Raw genomic sequence first — 20,159 nt, forward strand, 5'->3', positions numbered from 1 at the left:
AAGGATGGCATACAAAAAAAAACATACTACATTGTTTGGATTATCAGTTTCACTGACATTTCAGTGTTTGTGCTTCAGCACTCATAACTATTTAATCTGGAACACTTATAAGTATTTAATCTGGGATAACATAATCCAGTAAATTTATACCCGGTGTATTTATAATTGCATGCAGAACCACAAGGAGGGCCAGAGATCGCACCAGTATTTAGGCCATGATCTTTGCCAGATGAATAATTAACACTTGGAGCAGAGCCTGTTCCACATAACAGCTGTAAAAAGTGATGTAAAATCCTGATCTGGAGCTTGAATTCTAACTTCAACATTTCCAGTGTCTTGCCCCGGTATTTTGAAATAAAACCTCCTAAACCAGAGCAATTCCCTTACTGTATATGTACTTGTATCTATACAATAAGACAAACCTGAGCCTTTTGCCAGCCTAAGAAAACACTTTTCCAAAATGTTCACCTGAAACAGGTGATTTACATTACTTTGCAGCAAAAGCTACCTAGGTATCTTGGACAAGAGCATGTTTGAATGAAGAAGGCAGATGAAGAATGAGTAAGAAGTCAAATGGTGACAGAAAATTTCAGGGAAGGGTTGATAAATGAAGCAGTGTGGCTCTTCCACAGTGTGTTTATGGACTCAGGTGTTTGGTTCGGTAGGTCTGAAGGTAGAAGTGCCTTTTTGGTAGTGTCCCTCAAAACCTGATGCAAGTTCAGCAACCTCACCCAGTGTGCAATTCAGCCTGAAGAAAGTAATGACTACCACAATCATATTTTCCCTCGCCAGGAGTATAATGTGCGTGTCCACCTTGAACAGCAGCACTGACCACTCCCATCCCCTTTTGCTGCCATCACTGCTATCAGAACTTAATTGACTTGAATTCCTTCAGTCAGTAAATGTGCACAGGCTGCAGTGCCAGAGCAATGTGCCTGTCAACTGAGCATGAATGATGTTTGTCTGCAAGCACCTCCTGTGATAGATCGTCCTTCTGCCCAAGGAGCACACCTTCTGCCATGGAGCAGGTCACAAGTGCTGGATGCTGTCATGGTTTAACCCCAGCCAGCAACTAAGTACCACACAGCCACTAGGTCACTCACCCCACACACAGCACACAGTGGGATGAGAAGGAGAAACAGAAAAAAGGTAAAAAACCCATGGCTTGAGATGAAAATAGTTTAATAGTTGAAATAACAGTAAAATATGACAACAGGATAATAATAGGAAATACAAATAGAGAGAAGGAGTAACACTGTTCTCGCAAAAACCCCCAGTGACGCATAGTGCAACTCCTCACCACACATTGACCAATACCCAGCCCAACCCGAGCAGAGATCAGTCCCTTCTGGGTAACTGCCCCCAGTTTCTATACCGAGCATGATTGTCTATGATATAGAATATCCCTTTGGCTAGTTTGGGTCAGCTGTCCTGTCTCTGCTCCCTCTCAGTTTCTTGTGCCCCTCCTCACTGGCAGACCATGAGAGACTAAAAAGCCATTGACTTGGAGTAAGCACTACTTAGCAATAACTAAAACATGAGTGTGTTATCAACATTATTCTTATACTAAATCCACAACGCAGCACTCCCCCAGCTGCTAGGAATAAAATTAACTCTATCCCAACAGAAACCAGGACCAACGCATTCAGACTGCTGAGGGCTTCAGGCAGCCTTCCATCATGGACTCCTGAGCACTTTCAGCTGGCAGGCACGCAAGTTGTTGCTCCTTGCTTTAAAAATACAGTGGTATCTGACTCATTTCAGTCTGTACTGTTCCCATTTTCTGCCTTCAAGTATGCCTGTGTCCCTTAGTGATGGGTCGTAATTCAATGGCTTCTCAGCACTGCTCTGTGTCTCTCTGATATGTTTCAGTTCAGGAGCTCTGCAGACTATATTCCCATTGGATGGGCTACATGATAGCATAGAATCATAGAACTGTCTAGGTTAGAAAACACCTTTAAGATCAAGTCCAGCTGTTAACCAAGCATTGCTGAGGCCACCACTAAACCATGTCCCTATGAGCATCCAGCAGCTCTCTCCCAAAGTCTGGACATATGCTTAGGAACCAGTTATTGGAGAGACTACAAACAGATTGCAGCAGCAATGTGGGCGATCTGCAGCAGAGGTAGCTGCCAGCTGATGGGCAGGATTCGTAAGACACTGTCTTATTCTTTGTCGTCACTCCAAGCCTTGTGGGCAGCATGCAGTGTGTCTTGGAACTCCCTTTGCTTACAGCATGTAGCAATGCTAATTTAATTAAATGTGATTAAATGTGGGTTTGCTGGGATTACATAGCAGAGGTGCATGGGAGAGTGGATTTAGCGTTGCCCATGGTGGCAGACTATCATGTGTCTGAGATTGTACATCTCCCCACCTCACTTAATTTAGGCAGGGACAGTGTTACATCCTGGTGTAATGGGTACATTGCTGTGCAAGGATAGTCTCATTGCAGTGCAGGTCAGAATGCATAAGAAAAATAAAAGCAGCTTATTCTGTATGTGGAGAAGGGCTGCTGGACTGTTCAGGTAGATGGAGAAGGCTGGAAAGACAAAAATCCAGAAAAGAACGTTGCTTATAAGCTGGTTAAGAGAATAAATTCCAGGAGGAATGAGAGTTGCAGACGTTTTCAGACAGAGGTGGAACAAAGATAGAAGAATAAATAAATAAATAAAGCTTGAAAATGAGAATGTTTGCAACCATACAGAGGTGGTCTGAGAGCAGAAAAGTAACGGTGGGAACTGTCTCTCAGTGCGGCACTTGTGCAGTGTAAGAGTGATGGCCTTGCAGTACAGCCTCTTGTGATCCCTTCTGTGACAGGCTGAGCATCCAAAGGAAAAAGCAAACATAAACTTTAGATATTGTGCTAAACCAGAACTTACAACAGTATTTGTATTTATTGGAGGTGACAGGTCACAGTGAGGTTACCTGAACCTGGCCTGGCTATAGGCTATGCATAGCATCTCTCCTTTTCTGCTTGACAATCCTAATTTCAGTCCTTACACCAGCCTTAGTCTATCCTTAGTGTATCTCTAAAATCAGCTGGCTTCCTGATTCCTTTTAATGTTTGTTGCCAAGTCTTGTTTGGTAAGAAGGGAGCTGGAAGGTGTGGGTAGCCTTGGCTGTGAGTGACATCTCCTGGCGTGCAGAGCTGCTGGTGACTTTGCATGATGCTGGGTGGAGAGCAGTTTCCTATTTGTCTGGAAGACACTTGGGACAATCCTGCTTCCTTGCCTTCACACAGAGCTGCCTCCTATGCTGGTTTGGTCTTTCCTGGGTTATTCACAGAGAACAAAAAGGTTTCTGCAGCAAAACAGAAGTGGCTATCAGCAGCATTCTTAGTTGATCGTTGACAGAAAGGGTATTAGATCTGCTTATGTTCTGGTACATGTACCTATCACTGGATGGAACCAGTAGTTGCCCCCACTGGAAAAAAAACAGAGACCAGAATTAGAAACAGAGATGCCTGCACAGCTGGATTGTGCTCCAGCATCTGGAGAGTGCTTCGTGCCTGCGCAGCTGGGCAGGGCTCTGGCACCAGGCAGTCTGGGTGAGCCTTGGAGTGAGGAAAAAAAGAAGAAAAGCAGTGTCATTTCTATGCCTACTTCTGCCCCTTATATGATGTTTTTATCATGACTTAAAGTGGACAGTATGGCAGAAAGAGCAGAAATCTGTCTCTGGTTCTGGCTGGACACAAAGACAAAAGATCTTGCCTGCTTAATTGTTAGCTAAGGAAAAGAGCTGCTAATAGAAGTCCTGGGGCCTGGCAGAGGAGGTAGATGGTCCAGTACTGCACCACTTGGTGGAGACCAAGGAGTGTTTGCATGGCATTCAGCAACATGATGTGGTGCTCAAAGAAACTGGCGGAGTTTAAGAAATAAGTTAATTCTTTAGCCACTGCAGAACTGTAATTGTGCCTAGAGCTGATGGATGTAACCAAGCGTGCAGAAAAGGGAACTTGTTCAAATACCTCACCTTTCTGAGTAAATGGCAGACAAGTTTTGATTACACTGACTTCTTTATCTGGATTTGCAGTGTTGTGGTTTGGTTTTTTTTAAATATCTTCAAGTCTGTACACTTTGAGTGCTCTTTGGAAGGTTATTTGCTAGGCTGCCTTCTGCATTATAATTTTGTACCTTTTCTAGTATGAAACATTTCCACAAAATGCCGCTTGGGAGTGTTAGAGTTCACACAGATGGGTGCTCTGGTATAGAATACAGCAGCAAAAGCACAAATCTACAGCCTCCAGAGTCCTGAAAAGTGCTCATGGTACCAAGCTAAAAGTCACACGGAAGTCATGTTCAGGATTAAGGAAATAATATGCCTTGGAAAATATGACTAATCTCAGGTTGCAGGTGGGATGCAGATAATTATCATTATGTCTCTGCCTACAGACAAGGGATTTCTGCAGTTGTTTCTCGGGATAGTCCATTACAGTGAGAAAATTGTTCCTTCTTTGCTGATAATGCTGCTAATTTCAGAGTGCGGCTGCTGAAAAGATAGAGCAGACCATACCCATCACAACAGGAAGTTTTAAAATCTTAGAAATGATGCAAAGTCACGCATCCTTCATTCCTATGACAGTAAACACCTAACAAAGACAGTAGTGGCTGTCTCTAGGCAAGATCTCAGAGTAAGGGTGGCAATAATTAGATGGATGTGCTGTGCAACTGTCAGCAGCAGTTTCAGTTGTCAAGCATGCTGGCTTCACATTCATACTGTGCAGCACTCTTTACATTATAGCATCTGGTTTTAATAATTTTTCCAGTGTTAAAATAATTTTTGTTCATCAGACATGCTCAGTGCTATCACAGCCTGAGCCAAATGCTCTCTCCAATAAGAAGAAATGTCTCACAGCTGTCATGCTCTGCTGTTTCTGATCACTTCAAACCCAAAGTGCTGCAGCCTCTTTGAATAAAGCTGTATAAAACGCATTCTTACCTCCTACTGTCTGGTATGTGCACTAGACTATTATTTTAAGCTGCATTCTTGGAGGTACTGGCAAGCACGCTGTGCCTCTAACAGGCTCTCACAAAATGCGAGCACAACAGGCTTCCAGATTCCACAGTTAGCCTCAACAGATTTGCACGTAAGTGCAGAGCTCCAGGTCAGCACTAGGTTTCCAATGGATCTGCCTGCTTGGAGATCTTCAAAACAAGTTCTCTTGGTACTTTTAGGTTCCATTTTCTCTAGGTAGGTGGGAAGATGTTATCTGCTTGCAGTCAAATATTTCCCAAGTTGTGCTGCTTCTTTTCACTTTGGCTAACTGGATTCCGGGTCATTTGTAAGGTTGGGTAACATTTTGTGTAGTTCTGACACCTGGGACCATTTTCCACATGAAACCAGAGTGGTTAGAAAATGACCCTGTTCAGAACTTGAAAGCTTTTCATATTTTCATGCATGACATGGGGTGCCAGGATGGATTTGGAGCATTGACCCAGTATCACCTGAGGACTGGAGAATGACCTCTGGAATTTCAGTTCTAGCACGCAGATACTGAGCAAGTTTGGTCACCTTACCTCTTGGAGCATGAAGATAGTTGATGTGGTTGCCTGCACAGAGGTATTGTCATCCTGGATGACCTGTAATGTACTTCTAAACATCTCCTAGGGTATCTGTGTATAAGGAGAAGAGAAATTACTACTCGTGTGAGCAATCAGACAATCAGTGCTTTTGAGTATGGGTAGAAATAGATTTCACATCGTAGTGGGAGCAGGTATGTCCCCTAGAGTGATGAAACTATTATTTAGTTCTAAGTGTTAAATTTACAGCTAGGTTATAAATCTGGAAACTACTTTTGCTGACACCCTTTCTAGAGCTTTGTGTTGTAAGATGGTATTCTATTAAACAATACCAAAATTGGATGAGCCTAAATTGTGAAGTGAGATTTCCTCTACGGGATGTATGAAAGAGAATCCAAAGCAGGAAAATGTAGAAGACGGCATCATGATAGACACTAACAAATGCAGGTATATATATATTGGTTCTGAAAACTCAAATGACATATTGGTTGTGAATTATTTACATGAGCCATAAGTGGCTTTTCTTTACAGAATTCTGCTGCTAACCATGTATTTTAAGCCATAAAAGTCTTAACTTATTAGATAGGTCATACCAAATATATCAGTAACAGTTAAGGAATCATGCTGGTCTGAGTTCTGCAAAGTGTGCTATTTTTAACCATATGCCAATTCTGAAAATACGGGCTATTTATAATTTACCGGCCTTGGAGAAGTGGCATCAAAAATCTCCATGGCTTTGTTGAATACCCTGTGGAGTGCAGATCATATTTTTTATATAGCATTGCCAAGGTGCAGGACAGCATTGCTTGAACTGACTGCCACATACTGAAATGTTAGTGTTACACTTCCTAAATGTATCACCAGTACTGAGGATGTTGTAAATTGTTATGAACATTGTAAAAAACTGGAGCATAAAGTACACTAGGAGAAGTGTCTCCTAGTAAAAGGGTTAAAGCTTTAGATTCTACAAAGTTATGCTTTTTATATCATATGCCGGAAGGACACTGGGGCTGAGCTCTACCTCTGAGAAATCCCACATGATGACATGGTGCAGGAAATGGGAGCAGGGATTGGCCAAGACAGATGCTTCATAACGGAAAGGGACTACAGGAATGTGCATGAAGACCTTTGGGGTGTGAGGTAAAATGGGCTGCTGGGATACTAACATCCCTTTTCTGCTTTAGTCACAGGTACCAAACCAAAGATGTCCTGGACAAGAAAGATTCTACTCATCCTGGGATTCCTCTCTACTTTGGCTGTAATTGCTTTAATTGCTGTAGCAGTGACCCAAAACAAGCCACTTCCGAAGAATATTAAGGTATTATGAGCTGGGGCTTTTACAGGAAAACAAGCCAAGCTGGGGGTTTTATGTGTGTATAGTGCTCCAGGACATGTTGCTGCCCTTGCTGGATCTGGCTAATGTCTCTTTCTGGCTCCATGCCACATCTTATTTTACATCTTCATGGTAAAAACAGATCATCTCCTAAGTAGTCAGTCCTAATTTTGCTGCTTGTCTGCTCTTGTGTCCTTTGATGGAAACTTTGCACTGAAGCAGTCCCGAGAAGAGTAATGACACACAGTAATGTTCCCACAGCTGCCAGATAGGCTGCTTATTTCTGGTCCCCCCCCAGGTGTGGAGACCAGCACATGCTGTGTCTGATTTGGTGCCTCAGGTGCAATGATGGTCTGTTTTGCCCACAGTATGGGATTGTGCTGGATGCGGGGTCGTCCCACACTAACCTGTATGTGTACGAGTGGCCAGCAGAAAAAGAGAACGACACTGGGGTGGTGCAGCAGGTGGAGGTGTGTAAAGTCGAAGGTAAGAGGAAGAAAGGGGCCTATGGAAGGGGATGGGATGAAAAAGTGATAATGCCACCAAAGGGTGTGGGAGGAAAAACCTGGAGGAAGAGGCCAATAGTGAAAACAGTGTTACATCTGTGAGGTCGTGTATATCCCACTGCTTCCCACAGAGAGCTGTGTGTGCCTGACCTTCCTGGGAGGAAAGCTGGATCTACTTTTTCCTTTGTTTTTAGGATGCTTGGAAGTAAGTGCTTATTGGAAAAAACTACACCAAAGAATGTACTTAAATAAATAAAGCGCCTGCATGCACCCTTGCTGAAGTGCCAGTGAATGTCAGGCAGCAAGAGGGGAGGGAATGGTTTGCTCTTTTCAAGGCTTCTCTGCAAGCTAGGCACTGTGCCTGTGGGCCAAGGTTGCTCAACTTATGCATGTCATCATTTATTCTTTATTTTGTTTAATTGCTGTGTAGATACTGTATGGTTTAGAAAGGCATAATTGAAGTTCAAGGATGCACATGACAAGGGACAGCATAGACCACCATGGATCAGTGCACTCTGGGTGGAGAAGTGCTGTCGGAGCCTACCTGGGGTCTTTTCAGGCCTGTCTGCACTGCAGAGGAGAGACGTGCTGTTATTGAGCTGCTGCAACAGCCACTTGATGCTTGCAGCATGTCACACCACGAGCAGCACACTGAGCATACAGCAACCTGGAGCAAGAGCAGAGTGGGCTTCACTTACTCATGCCGGCACTGGTCCTGAGGCAGTTCATTCACCAGGGGACATATGGCGGGGAGGGACAATGAAGTTTTCTTTGGGTTAGCATGAAGGGGATAGCTGCAAAACACTCAGTGCTGTAATGTGAACATACAATACACAAACAAATGACAGTGTCTTCCTCTGGAGGACCCAGTGCAGTGAAGTGTCAGGGATTTTTCAGGCACAGATCCAGGGTACACCCAGGCAGAAGCAGAGATGAGTCTGCAGATATCCAGGACACACTAAGCAAATTATCTGTTTCATTGCAGCCCTCATCACTACTTCATAGCCTTCTCCATGGAGAGCAGGGTGGCAGATGCTGGGTGTTGTGGCTGTCTGCATGCATCAGGCTTAGTTGGCGCTATAGGATTTCTAAAACCCCTTAGAAATGGAGTGGCTTAATGTGATGTTGCTGCCTGTGATAGTGATACAGTTTAATGCGACTGCTCATGACAGCACTCTGGGGGTATGCTTGGAGTTTGATCAATGGAGTGTCCTTATTTCTTGCAGGCCCTGGGATCTCAGGTTACTCCCATGCCACAGAGAAGGCAGGTCCCTCTCTGGCACAGTGCCTACGACAAGCAGAAGACGTGATTCCTTCAAAGCAGCACGAAGAGACACCCGTCTACCTCGGAGCAACTGCTGGCATGCGGCTTCTCAGGTACTGCAGAGCTTGTTCCCTTCTCCTGCAGCACTGTGCCTGGGACTGATGCGGTGCTCAGTGGACACCTCTTGGGCAAAGACCTTGGACATGCTACCAGATCACACTGCCCCAGTACCCTCTGCTGCTGCTGGCTTCTCTGACCCCCGAGTCTCCCTGGGCTCTTCTGTAACTTGTCCAGCAGGTCCATTTCCACTCAGGCCAACCTTCCATCATCTCCACCACTATATGCAGCGCAGACACCAAGAGGGTAGCAGTGCCCAATCTGATGCTCAGGGGATGCTCTGACATCCCCCACAGTCTGGTATTAGGCCTGACCCAGGATTTTTGAGCCCATCCATTTTGCAGCTCTCCCCATAACTTAACTCAGCCCGAGACTATCAGAGCTAAGGTAACTTTATAATCATGTCCTCCTTTAATTCCAATTTGGGATTTTCATGGGAGTGCCTCGGACCTCTTGCCTGACTGAGACAGGGAGCTGATTTTACATACATATTGCCTGGGAAATCTCCCTGGGGATGGATTTCTTCTATAATGGTAATGGCAAAGGATGAGAGCAATCTCCACAGTGCAGGCCCTTCAGGGCACTTGCTCCAGGAGAACAAGAAAGCTCTGGTCTCTGCTCCAGGTACCACTCTCAGCTGCAGGATCTGTAAGTGTCAGAGCTGGTTGTAGCTGTGATGGCAAGGTGTGACAGAGAGGGAGGCGGACAGTTAGAGCTGGATTTACCCATATGAATGACTGTTCTGTTCTAGCTAATACTTGGTGGGAAGTTGCAGCCTGTGTACTCAGAATAAAGCCCATTGGCTGCAAAGAGCTGTCAGCCAGAGTCACTTCATCCTTTCTTCCATTCATCCAGCTTGGAGAATAAAAGTGCAGCTGACAAAGTCTTGTCCTCAGTAGAGAAGACACTACGTTCAGCTCCCTTCAACTTCCAGGGTGCCAGAATCATCAGTGGTCAGGAAGAAGGAGCCTATGGATGGATCACCATTAACTACCTGCTGGGCAATTTCAAGCAGGTACTGTATCAACAGCAAGTCCATATTTGAATCATTGCCTTGCAGCACTTTGTAAATTGTGCCTTGCAGGAGGGTGTCGCAGCCACTGTCTTCTCTTGTAAGCTGTTTACCAGAGATCAGGAAGCTGCACATCTTGCCTCAGCAATTACTGTGAGTACATCCTGATACTTACTGGTATCAGGATGTACCGTTATAGTCAGGCTTAGCACTGAAATAAAACACCAGCATCTTTGATAACTTTGCTTGGGTACAGCAAGCCACTTGCTATATCTTCCTCATTTCCTGATGTAAAATACTTCTGTGCCTGCAAAGTTTGACAATGATTTTTTATTATTGAGCTTACAAATCATCTGGGAGCTGAAACAATAAGCTGACTGGTTTTTCTCATAACAATTGTATTAGATTTCATATTCTTAGTGCTCCTGCAAACACCCAGACATGAATGACCTTCTGTCTTTTTGAGCCCCCTCGAGGCCCCCTCCAGCTCTTCCTGCCTTTCCTGTGTTCTGTGCTTCTGCTTCTCTCCTCAGAGGTCTTTCTCTTTTTTTTCTTTCCTTTGTCTATTTTTTCCCCTCATGCCTGATGTATCTGGTTTTACTTTTGAATTTTTATTTTTTTAAAGTCTGGCTGGAAAAAACTTCTGCATTCCCTGACATCCATAAGTGAGACATCAGGAGCACTGGACCTTGGAGGAGCCTCAACACAGATTACTTTTGTACCAAATGAGCTCTCTCCTGAGTCCCCAGAGAACCGGCTCTACTTCCGTCTCTATGGGAAGGATTACTTAGTGTACACTCACAGCTTTCTCTGCTATGGGAAGGACCAGGCTCTGCAGCAGAAACTGGCCGAGGATCTACAGGCAAGTACATCTGTGAATGCCAGTGGAGATCCTGGACTCTCTCAGCTTTGACATACTGGTGTTGTACAACTTTCTGTGTCCCAGCTAAATGTCTCATCCCTTAGTCTGGGTTTGGGAATGTCTTTATCTTCCATAAAGACTGAACAGATGCCCAAAGAGATCACAGTCAACATTTTCAAAGTACTACCAATTTGAGGTGCCTTGATTTCTGGGCATGGGATAGCAGTAGTACTGCGCTTAACTGAAGTACTCCAGGGGGTGATGCTTCACCGTTTCTGAGAATCCCAAATCAACAGCACCTTCACAAAATGTGTCTGAAAGTAATTTGCCCAGTGTCCTACAGGGAGCCTGTGGCAGTACCCACATCCCCCAAATCACTGCCAATGTCTTAAACCATCCTCATCACTCTGACCTGATTTGTGTACCTTGGTGTGATGTACTTGTGGTCTTGTGGCCACTCTTTGTGACTCTTTCCCAAGTGTTACTCTAGAGTGAAGTGTAACAGCTCGGGTTGATTCTACTTTCAGACCATGGAGAACAGCAGCCTCCTTGATCCATGCTTTCACCAGGGGTATCAGAGGACTATAAATATAAGTGACCTCTTCAAAACCCCTTGTACATCAGCCAAGAAAAAGCAATTCCCTTTCAGCCAGCTGTACATACAGGGAGAGGGAGATTATCAGAAGTGCCGACGAAACATCCAGAAACTCTTTAACAAAACCAATTGTCCTTACTCCAGTTGCTCCTTCAATGGGATATACCTACCTCCATTACAAGGGGACTTTGGGGTAAGTCTTCTCATCCTTCAACTCTTTATAACCCAGAGTATCAAAAGAGCAGAAACTAAAAGTAATGCTAGAGTGTATTCTTCATGGCTGGTGCGGGAAATCATTTACAAGATCATTTTTTGGACATATAACTACAAAATTGGTGCTGCACTTGCTGTGAGGACTACATGTGTAAGGGCTACCCCAGTAAATACTGGCCTACCAGTACTTCACTGTTCCCATTCTAACCCATTTCTGTGGGCATGTCCTTGGGGTGCTCCATTTACTGATTCATTTTTCAAGCAGTCGTTCCTGATGGCCAGCATCAGAGGTAGGACAGCCTGCTGCAGGCCATGCATGACACCGCTCTCGTAAACCTTGCCTCCTGATGTCAATGACAGCACCAGATCTTAAATTCATCCAGAAGTGTGTGAGCACTACAGGAACGAATCAGTCAGCTCACCTGCCTGCTTCCCAGATGTGAAGAGGAGCAAGTGCACACTCTGAACGCATATTGTATGCGACACCACACTGAACATCAGTCCTAGAGCTGTGCGACTTCAGTGGCTGTGAGGGTTTCTGGGGGAACTGTTAATACTCCCCTTGCCCTGTTCATAAACTGCCCCCTGTCAATCAACTATTGGCAATGGGTTTTCTGGACTTTGGATCACATGCAGGGGCTGTGTACAGTCCTTTCAGACCAACCCCTCTGCTATTTGTGGTGATATTGGCTGCATGCTCATCCCATTCAGTTGCCAAAATGGGATTGTGGTCACTACACCAAGCAGCATTCACCATGTGCCACTCTGGCACCAGTGCATAGAGGAGAGGTATTTACTGTAGTTCTTCAGGATACTGTGGTCAGTGAAGTTCCTACCACCACCTTCTGTTTGAGATCCTTAGCTCTCGTCAGCTCTGCAGGGCATGTCTCAAAGTAACATTGCTCTTGAAAGTATCCCTACTTTAATCTGCGTGGTGTTACTTCTTACATTTCTCCATCTCTGAATAAAACCATTTTCATCTGCAGGCTTTCTGCTGTCCTGCTCATGCTGAAGCCCCGTCAGCTTAAAATGTTCTTTTTCCTTCAGGCCTTTTCTGCTTTCTACTTTGTGATGAACTTTTTGAACCTTACCAGTGAACAAAGCCCAGCTGCCCTGGACAAAGTGGCCACCACCATTGAGAGCTTCTGCGCACGACCTTGGCATGAGGTGAGCAGCGCTTGTGGCAGCAGGCTGGGGCTGCTGGGTGGCAAGAATTGCTGATATTTTTCTGTAGGGTAAATGGTGGTGTGTAACTTCCGAGGCAAGAGGGGGAAGATACCCCAAGAACCTGCAGTGGATGTTTAGGTACAAGCTGGAGCAGTGGGAAGCTGTGTTGATCAGCCTGGTGACTTCCTCCTTCCCTAGGTGAAGACAGCGTATCATCAAATAAAAGAAAAGTACCTGAGCGAATATTGCTTCTCTGGAGCCTACATCCTCTCCCTCCTGGAAAATGGCTATGACTTCACCGAAAACAACTGGCAAAGGATCCACTTCCTTGGGAAGGTGTGTTCCATGGCTGGGAGGGCAGCTAACTGCAACCTCTGCTGCACAGCCTTTGTCTCCAGGGGTGCCACTGCCCCGGCAATGATGCAAGCAGCCCTTGCACCTCCCAGCATTGATTCTGTTCCTCTCCCATTTCAGATCGGCAGCAGCGATGCAGGCTGGACCCTTGGCTACATGCTGAACCTGACCAACATGATCCCTGCAGAGGAGCCTGCTGTACCCCCTCTTTCCTACGGCAGCTACGTGGGGCTTATGGTGCTGTGCTCCCTTGTGCTGGCGGCTGTGCTCCTGTTTGCCTGGCTTCTCTTCCACAAGCCCAAGTGCCTGCAGAAGGGGATTGTTTAGAACAAGCACTGGGAGAAGAGGGGCGATGTCACCACAGCCACTCAGGGCTAGGAGACCCCGGCAGAGCAGGCTGTACTGCAGAGCCCCTCTCACTGAAGCTACTGACTGTGTACAACGAGGGCATTTATTTCTTCTGACTCACACTTGCACTGACAGAGATTGGGACATCAGGCTCATCACCTCTCTCTGCCAAGGACAGACGAGTGGGAGTCCCCCCCTTGAATGGGTCGTACTTTCATTCAGTGAAATGTTGCTGCTGGTTGGTTTTTGCCTTGTGCACAGCATTATAAAGAGAAAAACCACAGCAATCTTTGGGAGCCAGTGCTCTTGCAAGGGTAATCTCAGGGTCACGTATCCCACTGAGCTCTTGGGAATGATCACACCCAGGGTGATCCTGCTCCTCCTTCACTGAAGCTATTCCCAAGAGCCCTTCCCACACCAGCACACCTCTGCTCACCTCCCCGTGCCCTGAGCCCTCACAGCCCTACAGCTGGGTAAGGCCACCCGCACCCAGCTGATCCCCAAAGGCTGGCCAGGCTCCCAAATACCACCCTGAGAAAAGAAGGGATGAGGATGAAGAAACCGAGTGTGCTGGTGGTCATCAGCCCTCTGGTGGCTATCTGCTCCTTTTGCAGGTGGTAAGAAGCCTCTTTCCCACGTCTTCCTGATGTTGCTGGACCAAAGTTGGCTCACTGTTCACTGAGCCATTCCCATGTTCCTAGAGTACATCTTGACACGAATTCCCGGCCAGGCATTGCTGGTTTTTATAGGAACAGCTTGTACTGGCCAAGGATCCTTGACCAGTAGTGAGTGCTTAGGCCTAGGGGGACTCTGGTGTGATCAGCATGCCTACAGGTATATAGTCACTAAAGCAATCCAGTGTCACTGTGCTGATCATAAGGCAGCCTCCGATCTAGGGAAAAGAGCAAAAAGTGTAGAAGGCACAGAGGGATCAGGATGTGCAGCCCCAGTAAAGCTGCATCCTTTAGGCAAGCACAGACACCAAGCTTGGGGTTTTTACGCCCTCCCACCCTGTCCCTCTGTACGGTGCAGGCTGCAAAGTGTCCCCCAATTATTTCTACTTCATGCCTGGAAGTAGGAGTCATAACATGTGGAAAGACCTAAAGGTAAGGGAAAAATCCACCCTGTGATGTGGTAAGATCTATGGGCAGTTCATTTTTTTTCCAAAAAATCTGTGTCTTACTTTCCCTCTGAACTAGCTGGCTTCAGCTTCTGATGGATCTTGTCCTGCCCATTTCAAAAAGACCAAATCTCTGCTACCAAAATCCCTTTTTCCTTGTTGGTGCTTGCAAGTCGTCATTCTATCATTCTAACCGACCGGATTGACCTTCAATCTGTAAAGTGCTCTGTGCTGACCCCACTTACAGCTCTTGACACCACTTCTCTGAAAATTTTTACATCTTTCTGAAACATGGACACCAAAGTTTTCAGAAGTGAGTGGTAGTAGAGTTGCTAATAGTGTATATAAAAGTAATACCCTCTGGGTTTGATCTATCCTCTTATGTTCCCCATTTGTATATCTCTGGGCCAGATCTGCTCACTTAAGAGAAAGTTTTGGGGCTGTTTTTTCCAGTTGGGCTATTGTAACTTGGCTTTATTTTTCCAGTCATTGCATTCCAGAACAGCTACTGTCTCACACCTTACATCACTGTCTCAACTTGAGCCTCTTTGCCTTCCACATGACTCCATTGAAACATGTATTAATCAGGCAAAATCAACCTGCAAATGACACTTCCCCATACTGTTTGTCCAGTGACCAGTTATTGTTTTATCTGCAAATGCACTGAGATGTTTTAATTAATGTAGAGATGGAGTTTTCCTTCTGTTGTTTTCAGCAAAGATAGGTAAAGGAGAGATTAACAGTAGGTTTTGATCATGGCTGGAAAGCATGCAGGAGTAACATGTGATTAGAGCTGCTTCAGCTCCCCCCTCAGCCCCACTTGCAACACACCCCATCTTGCGTATGGATGTACACAGGATACACATACACACTTCCCTTGTGTATGGAGTCTTCATAGTAGAGCAGGTGACCTGGAGAAGCTCCCCACATGAGCTGGTGCATCAATGTGGAAACCTGAAGAGTCGCAATTCCTCTCCTGAGACCTCCTCAGGGATCTGCCAGCTGCTTTATTGTGTCCATGATACTGGAACTAGCAGTTTCATTAGGACAAGTTGGAAACCGATGTAGAAACTCTATGTGGAAGCTGGTGTGGAGGAAACACCTGTGCCAGTCTGCTCTCCTGGTCCCTGCTGAGGGTTTATGCCAAAGGAAAAGGTCAAATACAGAACGTTGAAGGAGGGTTTTAGCAATGTTCTCTATCTTTATGGCAAGTTCCACAGTATTGATATTGCTAGCTCTTGACTCTGGGGTCAGGTGATCAGCTGGTATCTTTGCTTACTCCCTCCTGCCTTTCTTCTCTTACCTTTTGGTTTGGGTCTGGTTTTTTAAGCTGTAAACATGATTTGAGTGCAACCTAAGGCCCCAAACTAAGATAAACAAAATGAAATGTTGCATTGTTTTTAATCCTTATGACTTTTATATCACATTTATGGGCCAGTCTCTCCAGAACTAGAATTCCTAAGGTGGCACCAGACGCACTATTTAAAAATCACTTGAGCAGGCTGAGGCTCCAGGAACTGGTTGACTGAAGGCATCCTATCAGGGATGACATACCCTGAATACCCAGGTATTGATATACCCTTGCATACCAATGGCTGTTCTTGAACCTTCCAAGAAAAGCGTATGATTTTTCTCCCCACTTCTCCTGCTATTGCAGGACTTTGTCTATGGAGGCTGTTCAAATTTCTTGGTCAAAGAGTTCAAGTTTAATAAACATTAATTTCTTTGCTTCTGTGCTGCATCTGACCCAGCTGTATGCAGCTGAAATGTCTGTTGCAGAGCTACCCAAAGCATATGTGAAGGTCATTAATGATAGCGGGGGGAATTTCCAAATATGCCAGTAATAATATGGTATCACTTGTTAATGCAGTTGATCTGCCTCACTGATAATTATCTGTGCCTTATTTCTGATTTGGTAGCTTATGGCTTTAATTTCTAGCCACTGGCTCCTGTACAGTTTTGCTCTTCTGGGTTAAAGCATCTTTTAACACCACATGTTCTTGTCTTGCAAGTATTTTTTCACTCTCCGCTCTGCTGGGCTGCTGAGATTCCAGACGTTGGTGTCTCCTGTTTTGCCACAGGAAGCCCTGAGATGTGCTGCAGCGCGGTGGGATGAGTGTCTCTAGTTTGGGTTAAACACTGAGTGGTCCATTTTTGGGAAGGCTCCTTGCAGGAGGATTCGATAGCTTTTTGCAGGGTGCAGGAGCAGCTCTGGTCTTTCTGGGACTGATGACTTCCACAAGCTCCCGCACAGTCACCCAAGTGTCAGGCGTGAGGCAAAACTATCAGTACTTCTCACAAGAGGATGGGTGCCTGCAGCACGAACAGCTCTTGCAGAAAACAACCAGTCCCCACTGCAGGGTCTGAGTGCCCTTCGCTCTCCTCAACACAGCGAGCTCTCTTCTGCACAGGCTACAGCTGATTTCTCTGGCCCTACAGCAAAGCACAGTGGAGCCTCCACTTGCAAGAAAGCTCTCGGAAGCAAGGTCATCACCTCTGTGGTTAGAGGTTGATTTGCAATGTTGGTGCTGGCCAGGGCTCCCGAACTTCTCCAAGAACAGCTCTCAGCTGGATGCATGCTCCCTCCTTCTTCATCCCAATTCTTCCCATGCTCTGTGCCCGGGGGGACGTGCAGGCTCTGCAGAGCTGATGGATGCACCACGGGGCTCAACAGCCTTCGCAGGAGGGGCTGGGGGAGACACACCGAGGACAACAGGCCCTGCTACCCAGCCCTTGTGCTTGCTTTTTGCTGTTCAGTCCTGATGAAATGGATCTTTGTTTCAATGCACGCACAAGTCTCTGTATCCTTATCATAATAAAGACTTCTGAACTGATGCCAGAGAAGTTTTGTGCTGTTTTCCAGAAGACGGGAACTCTCCAGTATTGGGAATGGAGCCTCTGGCACTAAACATGGAAAAGTCCTGAGATGGGATTTCCTCTCTTGCCAGTTCCTTGCTGTTCTCCTGGGTCAGACCTGAAGTTCCTGGTGGATAGGCAGCATCCTCTCCTAGCAGAGAAAGGCACTCTGGTCCACCCCAAGCTCTAGGTACCTCACACAGGTGGACTTGCTCACCAGAAGGCGACTAGTGCCCAAACCCCATCTTTTCTTGCTTTAGCTTTACTCTAACCTCCCCTAAAACAGCCTGTCGTCCCCTGTCATGCACTCAATGGCTACAGTCCTCTGTCCTTGTTGTCCTTCTCTCTCCCTCAGGCAGCACCACCAGAATCACACTGTCACTAAAACCCCCCAAAACAAGTGAAGGATGGGGGGGCTGTGCCCCTGGTTCACAGGGCCACGTGCCTGCCTGCCTCTGCATGCAGCCAGAGCTGTATCTCTGCCAAGGCAAACATGCTTGTCATGGTTCATTTTTTCTTTCAGCGTGCACTCCTCCCAGTTTGCTCTTAGCTCTTATGGCTCTTAGCTTCAACTTTCCTCAACATTTCCAATCTTCCTCTTGTAACAGTACAGCCAGAATTAAAGCAAATGCACCAGGTGGAGTCTTTCCATGGGTAGCTCTGGAGGGATCAGCTCCTTGCTGCCTGTGCAACGAAGGATGGGACAGGGATCACATTCGCATTCCTCTCACTCGTGCCACTGTGGCACAGCACGTTCCTGCTCGTCCTCTTTCTCCCACTGCCTCAAGGTCTCTCCATCTTTGAACATCTGGGAGTGGGAAGTGGATGATCCATCCCAGATGTATTAGCTGCATTTTCCAAATTAAGTCTTTGTTTATTTCTTGCACTGTTTCTAAGAGCTAACGTCTTATATCGTTTGTTTCTGCTTTCATCAGTGTTTTTTAACATGTCCAAACTTACTATTGGCTCAAAACTTCATTACCATGTTGTTTTCCTAGAATGTAGTAAGAATGTGTTAGGTCAGATCAGACACGCAGTGCATTGGCATTGGTCTCCGGCTGAGTGGTGCGTGAGGATTCAGACGGAGAGTTAGAGAAGGGACATGATCCTTCTAGCCATCAAGGGCATAGGAAATTTACGAGCAAGCAATTGCTTCTGGATCTGCGTAACTAATAGCTGCAGCTGGCCCGTTCTCTATGAATTCATCCTATGCTCTTTTGCACTCATATAACTTTCAGTTTTGATGGGTAACTTCAGTGTGTGCAAAACTATTTCCTTCTGTTTGGTTTAAACCTGCTGCCTGATAACAGGCTGCCTCTATCCCTACACGACAGATAACGCTGACTAATTCTCCAGGCCTAGTAGTGTGTGAGATTTGTTCTACACCCACTCCAGATTTTGCTCATGGCTCCTTTTTAGGATCTAATGGTCTGGCATTTCTTTTTTCTCTTGTTTCTCACATCAGTTTTGCTTGTCTCCATAGGAAAGTGAGAGCTTTTCGCCTGTGTCCCTTGGCAGCACTGCAGCTCCAGCTCTGCCACTGCTGTACCAGGATACTCAAAACAGCCTGGGAAGGGTATGGGGAGGGGTAAAACAGACCAAACATGGGTGTTTGTGCTGTTTTACTACAGCCCTGCCTAGCACTCGCTGGCTGCCAAGTAACACTGGCTATCGCTGGAACCCTGCCCACCTCTTTTGCATTGCCTTGGTCGCTGAAAGCTGGGGAGAGAGCAGCTCCACAGGAACACAGCAGCCCTGAGAGCAGTGATGTGAAAGAGGCAAGGGCATTTCCCACTGCTGCATGAGCTGCCAGCTCCACAGAATACCACCAGATATGGCTTGCTGTAGAGATAAGAGCAGTCCTACCGTACCCATGCTCGCCGTGCCCCACCAAAGCCTCAGCTACCTTTCCTTGGTTTCCTAAAGTGCTAGGAGAAGCTGGCACCTCAGCACTGCTTCTTGTCACCCAGTTAAAGATGGTGCAATGCCATTCCTGCTCCTGAAGGTGTGAGACTGACGGACAAGCAGGGATGCGGTGGGATGATTAACTGGGAGAAGGTATTAATATGGCCACTGCTGTCTTTATGTATAGTTTGGTTTTTTCCTCTCGTATCTTCAAGAGACATTTGTTCATAACCAGGACTTTTTTCTCTTTTTTTGGAAAGGAATAATTGGGAGGAGGATACTCTGCAGGTGAGGCAGAAGACGAAGCAGGCACAGGGACAAGGAGAGAAAGGACCATTATGGTGGACTGAGACAGAATAAAGTTGGAAGTATGAAAGCCTAAGTAAGTAAGTCGAGGCAGGAGCAGGCAAGCCATGTGCTTTGCCCACCAGCCTGCACTGTTTGTGTTAGATCCTATGAACAGGGCTCCCTGGTGTTACTGCTGCTCTTCCTGGGAAACTGAGGCAGAAAGGCGGTCGGTGGCCCAAGCAGATGTGGAGGACAGGTAGGAAGGCAGCAGTGCTGGGCAGCACTGGTAGAGAATGCTTTGTTGGGGGAAGAGGCAGCTATAGCAGTCCTTGTCATTAGAGCAATGCAGTGTGGATCTATCTCAAGGCTGCAGGGAAGGTGGATGTTTAGCATGGCACTGAGTATCCGGAGAATCCCATTGCTGATGGCAGGAGAAACTTCTAGTGTGACCTGGGCAGAGCAGCATGGCACCCTCATGTTAGCAAAGGGAGCCTCTCTCCTCACATGTCCAGCCATGGCAGTAAATCTTTTGGCTGCTTGTGCTCATGTTTGGGTTTTGTGTCAGGGATGTCCTAACACAGATGTTTTCCAGAGCCACTAAGCTGCTGGAGTTGTAGCCGCACGGGGTAAGTCTGCAGAGCAAGGCTGCCCCTGAGAGGAGCACAGGGACATCGAGATAACTGCTCACCGGGGAACGGGT

At 46.3% G+C, this 20,159-nt stretch overlaps 1 protein-coding gene across 5 annotated transcripts in view; it reads left to right on the forward strand.

Annotated features, from left to right (window-relative positions):
- The window catches only part of ENTPD1 (ectonucleoside triphosphate diphosphohydrolase 1), a 34,746-nt gene extending 17,502 nt beyond the window's left edge, over positions 1 to 17,244 (forward strand). For all 5 annotated transcript variants that reach the window (XM_065671988.1, XM_065671987.1, XM_065671989.1 and 2 more), the window contains exons 2-10: positions 6,704 to 6,837; positions 7,221 to 7,338; positions 8,585 to 8,735; positions 9,595 to 9,754; positions 10,377 to 10,613; positions 11,141 to 11,401; positions 12,469 to 12,588; positions 12,787 to 12,924; positions 13,063 to 17,244. In XM_065671988.1, coding sequence (XP_065528060.1) covers positions 6,724 to 6,837; positions 7,221 to 7,338; positions 8,585 to 8,735; positions 9,595 to 9,754; positions 10,377 to 10,613; positions 11,141 to 11,401; positions 12,469 to 12,588; positions 12,787 to 12,924; positions 13,063 to 13,269 — 1,506 coding nt within the window. In that variant the 5' untranslated portion in view covers positions 6,704 to 6,723 and the 3' untranslated portion in view covers positions 13,270 to 17,244. The remainder of the gene's footprint in view (positions 1 to 6,703; positions 6,838 to 7,220; positions 7,339 to 8,584; positions 8,736 to 9,594; positions 9,755 to 10,376; positions 10,614 to 11,140; positions 11,402 to 12,468; positions 12,589 to 12,786; positions 12,925 to 13,062) is intronic.
- Positions 17,245 to 20,159: the final 2,915 nt, after the last annotated feature.

Source organism: Lathamus discolor, chromosome 3 (genome assembly GCF_037157495.1).
Source record: "Lathamus discolor isolate bLatDis1 chromosome 3, bLatDis1.hap1, whole genome shotgun sequence".
Lineage (NCBI taxonomy): Eukaryota > Metazoa > Chordata > Aves > Psittaciformes > Psittacidae > Lathamus > Lathamus discolor.